General features: G+C 36.5%; 1 protein-coding gene across 1 annotated transcript; it reads left to right on the top strand.

Annotated features, from left to right (window-relative positions):
- Nucleotides 1-398: 398 nt before the first annotated feature.
- LOC141598513 (uncharacterized) lies at nucleotides 399-3,058 on the top strand. Its single transcript, XM_074418192.1, has 8 exons — nucleotides 399-468; nucleotides 552-643; nucleotides 731-785; nucleotides 952-1,013; nucleotides 1,162-1,233; nucleotides 2,046-2,297; nucleotides 2,661-2,749; nucleotides 2,851-3,058. Exons 1-6 carry the CDS (start codon nucleotides 423-425, stop codon nucleotides 2,244-2,246), a joined length of 528 nt encoding a protein of 175 aa, XP_074274293.1. The 5' UTR covers nucleotides 399-422; the 3' UTR covers nucleotides 2,247-2,297; nucleotides 2,661-2,749; nucleotides 2,851-3,058.
- The last annotated feature ends 1,094 nt before the right edge of the window (nucleotides 3,059-4,152 follow it).

Here is a 4,152-nt window from a genome sequence, read left to right as displayed (position 1 = left end):
CACCCTCAGAATTACGCTACTGTCTATGGCCCTGTAAGTAAGACTACAATTCATATACACAACTTAACAAAATTGCATATAATAGCCCCCTTTATCCCGCCATTTGCGAGAGCCCTTGAGGTATTAATGGTGTTGGACAGCGCATCAATATGAAAATTTCCCTTTGGTATGGAGGATGCCTCAATGTAATGTTTTGATTGTATTTACGCATGCCACGAGTTTCAAACAACTTTTCAGAGTCCTCTTTTCGGAATGGCAAAATTGGAGAGGTATATGTCAATTTCCCGGTTAAAGGGTGGTTCAAAATTAACCTAAAAGCGGTGATTTTTTGGGTCAATGTGACACAAGAGGAGCTTCAAAATGTTCTACCTTCAATCTTTGGACAAAGACTCGATCATGAAACTTGGTGCCTGGTACCAGATATGGTGCAGGTCATGACTAATTTTCCACCTGATACCCGTGTTGTAGGTTCGTTTTCTTATGCCATTTTGCTGCCCATCATCAAGACTGTTTTAATTTTTCGACACTTCTCCTAATTTGTGTGAGATCAGGCTGTTTGGCCGGTGAAGAAGCCATGGGTTTGAGGGCTTTGTCCGATTATATTTCAACCTCTGTGAGTTGCAATCAAACTTATGCATTTGTGGTAAGCTTGTCCCTTTTCCTACTTGGCATGTGTTTAATCGCATCATCTTAGCTCTAGAATTTACATTTGCATATCTCAATTGTGTAGACTCGGATATGCTGTGGTGGAGAACTGGATGAATTCATCGAAGAACACGTTGCAGGTATGTCTAGAATTACTCTACTAGTTATCTAACGTATGTGTTTGAGTGTCGAACAAAGCTCCTTTACAACCACTACTCTAAAGAATGGGAACTTTGCCTCTGTGTGAGGTTGAATTTGCGTATTCACCTTTAATCCTTGTTTGACCTGCTCGCTCTATCGTTTCAGTATCCAGTGGTCCTTGGAGGCCATTGATTCATGAAGTTTGCAATAAGTTGTGTAACATAAAGGTAAGATGTGTATTACTTTATTTGATGCATCCCGCTCCTACTTTATTTTGTTCATTAACTTAAACAACGCTATATAATTTGAACAAATATGACTAGAGCTATTCCCACATTGTTCAAAATATCTTACCTTACTATTCTCACTTTGAAGGTCAGTCGAGCTCATCCAGTAATCTTAATCATCGAAGAGCTACCAAATCTCCAAGAGGATGACATCCCTGGGGTAAGGTTTATTATTTGTATCACATATAATACTTCAGGATACTATCATATCCAACAACATACCTTCCTTGACTTCTATAGTATGTATATGCTCAGTAAATTGTTTGGCTAGCTATTTTACAAGTGTAGCAGTGAGGGACTATAAAGAGCGCAGGTCACATATCTTAGAGACACTAGCTCATGCCATTGGTTTTTTTTACTTGGGCTACTACCCCGAACGTTGTTGTGTGAACTTTTGTATTTTTGATTCCGCGCCCAGCCGCCCATAGCTCAAATATGTTTGCCTTTTTACTCCCACAACCATATAGTTGTCAGTTGTCACTGAATGCTTTCATGAAAGAGGATCACAGTCAGAGGAATATAATGGAGATTCTGCCATATCCTGCCATTGGTTTTTTAGTTGGGCCATTTTTTTTGTCTATTCATTTGATCTTGTAGTATGAACTATGCTTGTGTATGTTTAATTGTTTACTCTGTCGATTTGCGAGTTATCCTGCAATCGGTGTCCCCCTCATAACTATCTTTGCTTTCTACGGACTGTTAGTGTTTAAACCTTCCTGTACTAACTTATTTAACTATTTCAGTTGGTTTCCTTGAATGTTTTGTATATGAGATGATGGTCAAATGGTGCCAAATTTGTATCTGAAAATATGAAATTGTCGGGACTTTTTAGAAACAGTAATATAATAATCATTGTTTTGATAAATAAAAATGACGATTTTTATGTCGTAGTACTAACTCATACTTGGAGAAAAGAACTGTCAAAGAATAAGTTAACTACTAAAGTTAAATATGGACTAAATCTTGTAACAGGTTCTGAAGGAAGTTTTCGGGAGCCCCCTTAATAGTGACGGTAATATCGAAGCTGTTTATGTCAAGTTCCCAGCTGAAGGATGGTTTAAAATCATCCCAAAAGCAGCTGAATTTTGGGTCACTGTATCGAAGAGAGGCTTCAAGACATGTTACCTGCTATGTTTAGTAGCAACAACGATGATGACAGATGGAGCCGAGTAGGTGATATAGCACAAGTGATGGCTAACTTTTCGGGTGTTGCCCATATCATAGGTGAGTCTACTAAAGTTTTGTAGGCCCATCTTTTTTATATTGCACAATGCAAGCTAAATAATTCAATCAAGATTCAAGACACTTATAAAGTACATAATACTCTTTCCATCCAATTTATTTTGTTCTCATTTGACTTTGGTGATCAAACAATTGTCGGTTTGATCGATTTTGATTTGGTAAATGAAACATGACAAAGTCTACTTGCATTTAATGAAATCAATGCTCAAAGTGGACATCGATTGACTCAAAATCAAATGGTCCATTACCAAGCAAATACAAGTGCTTCTTATTCCTCTGAATCCTTTTTCCCCCCCTTTTGTCGTGTGATGGTCTTTAAAGATTGTTTGTGCCTTTACTCTTTAGGCTGTCTTGCTGGAGAAGAGGCAATTGAGTTGAGGACTCTGATGGATTATATTGCTACCGATCTTAACGATAAGACTAAGGTTTTTGTGGTGAGTTTTTCCTCCTTTTTTTTCTTTCTACCATTTTCTTATTTTGATGCTTACACAATGTTAGCATTGGCCTAACAATGACATCTTGTAATGAACTCAAGACTCGGCTGTCAACTGGTGGAGAGCTGGATCAGTTCATAGAAGAACATGTTGCAGGTATGACGGAATTGTCTAATTAGACCCCACAGGCCACAGGTTGTGGAGTTCTGAATGCAAATCTTACTGTCTTTGCTATAAGACACCCTACTTACTATGATTGTTCGTGAATTCGACATCTAAACCCCCACACCTTAATAATCCGCAATACTAGAAATGTAGTTTGATTAAAAATGCAGGTGAATTTATTTTTCTCTTCTCTCTTGTGCAACAGTTTCCACAGCCCCCGGACGCCGCTGCTTTGTCTATGAAGTGTGTGACCAAATGTTTAAAAGAATGGCGAATCGAAAGCGCACCTCTACGACTACGATGCTCGCTCACATTCTCAAGCTAGTCTGCTTATAGTTTCGTCATCAAGGAAACGTATATATAGATATAGACATATATTTGCTAAGATTTGTGATGAAATCTTGCTACTTCAGCTTCTTTAAGATCCTTGATTTCTTTTGGGTGGTTTTACTTCGATCGGAGCAAGTATGAATGTGTGATGCTTGCATAGGTTAAATGCACTCTCTTTTTGACAAGAAAATATCTGAAATTTGTTGAGTTATTCTCTCTTTAGTTGGGGGAATTATCACATCAAAGTGAATACTCCCTCCTATTTATTCATTTTGTCCCCCTTCTATTTTGCACAAAAATTAAGAAAATGATTTTGGACCACACAAAACACTCTATTCCACTCTACCCCACATGTAATTAAATTTGGACCACACAAAAGTTACCAAAAAAGGAAAGAGGGACAAAAATCCGACTAGCTTTGATAAGGAAAGAGGGACAAAATGAATGAATAGGAGGGAGTATAAGATATTTCAAATGTTTTAATGCACTTAAAGTGGTAATCTAGCCTCATTACTTTGGCTAACCGTGAAATTAAACCCTTCAAATTTGGATTGTACTAATTAGACCCCATGAGTTCTAAAAATGTAAAATTAAGCCCCTTGTCAAAACCTCACGAGAAATTCATTTTCTCATACTTGAAAAACTTAAATAACTTGCGTTTTATTTTTATTTTTAAAAACAAAAATAAGAATTTATAATTTTAAATGTAAAAATATAATACTTTTAAATTATAAAAACTGAAATTTTGTTTTACTTCATGATTTTTGAGAAAATTGTTATTTTCATTACGATATATCTCTATTACCTAAGAAAAACATTAGGTAGTAAAAAAAAAATGGAATTAAACTATTAACCTGGATGGAGAGAGATTATTACAAATTTATAATGGAAGAGTTGGATCCCTAATC

This window comes from Silene latifolia, chromosome 9 (genome assembly GCF_048544455.1).
Source record: "Silene latifolia isolate original U9 population chromosome 9, ASM4854445v1, whole genome shotgun sequence".
Lineage (NCBI taxonomy): Eukaryota > Viridiplantae > Streptophyta > Magnoliopsida > Caryophyllales > Caryophyllaceae > Silene > Silene latifolia.
This window is presented reverse-complemented; position numbering and strand designations above follow the sequence as displayed.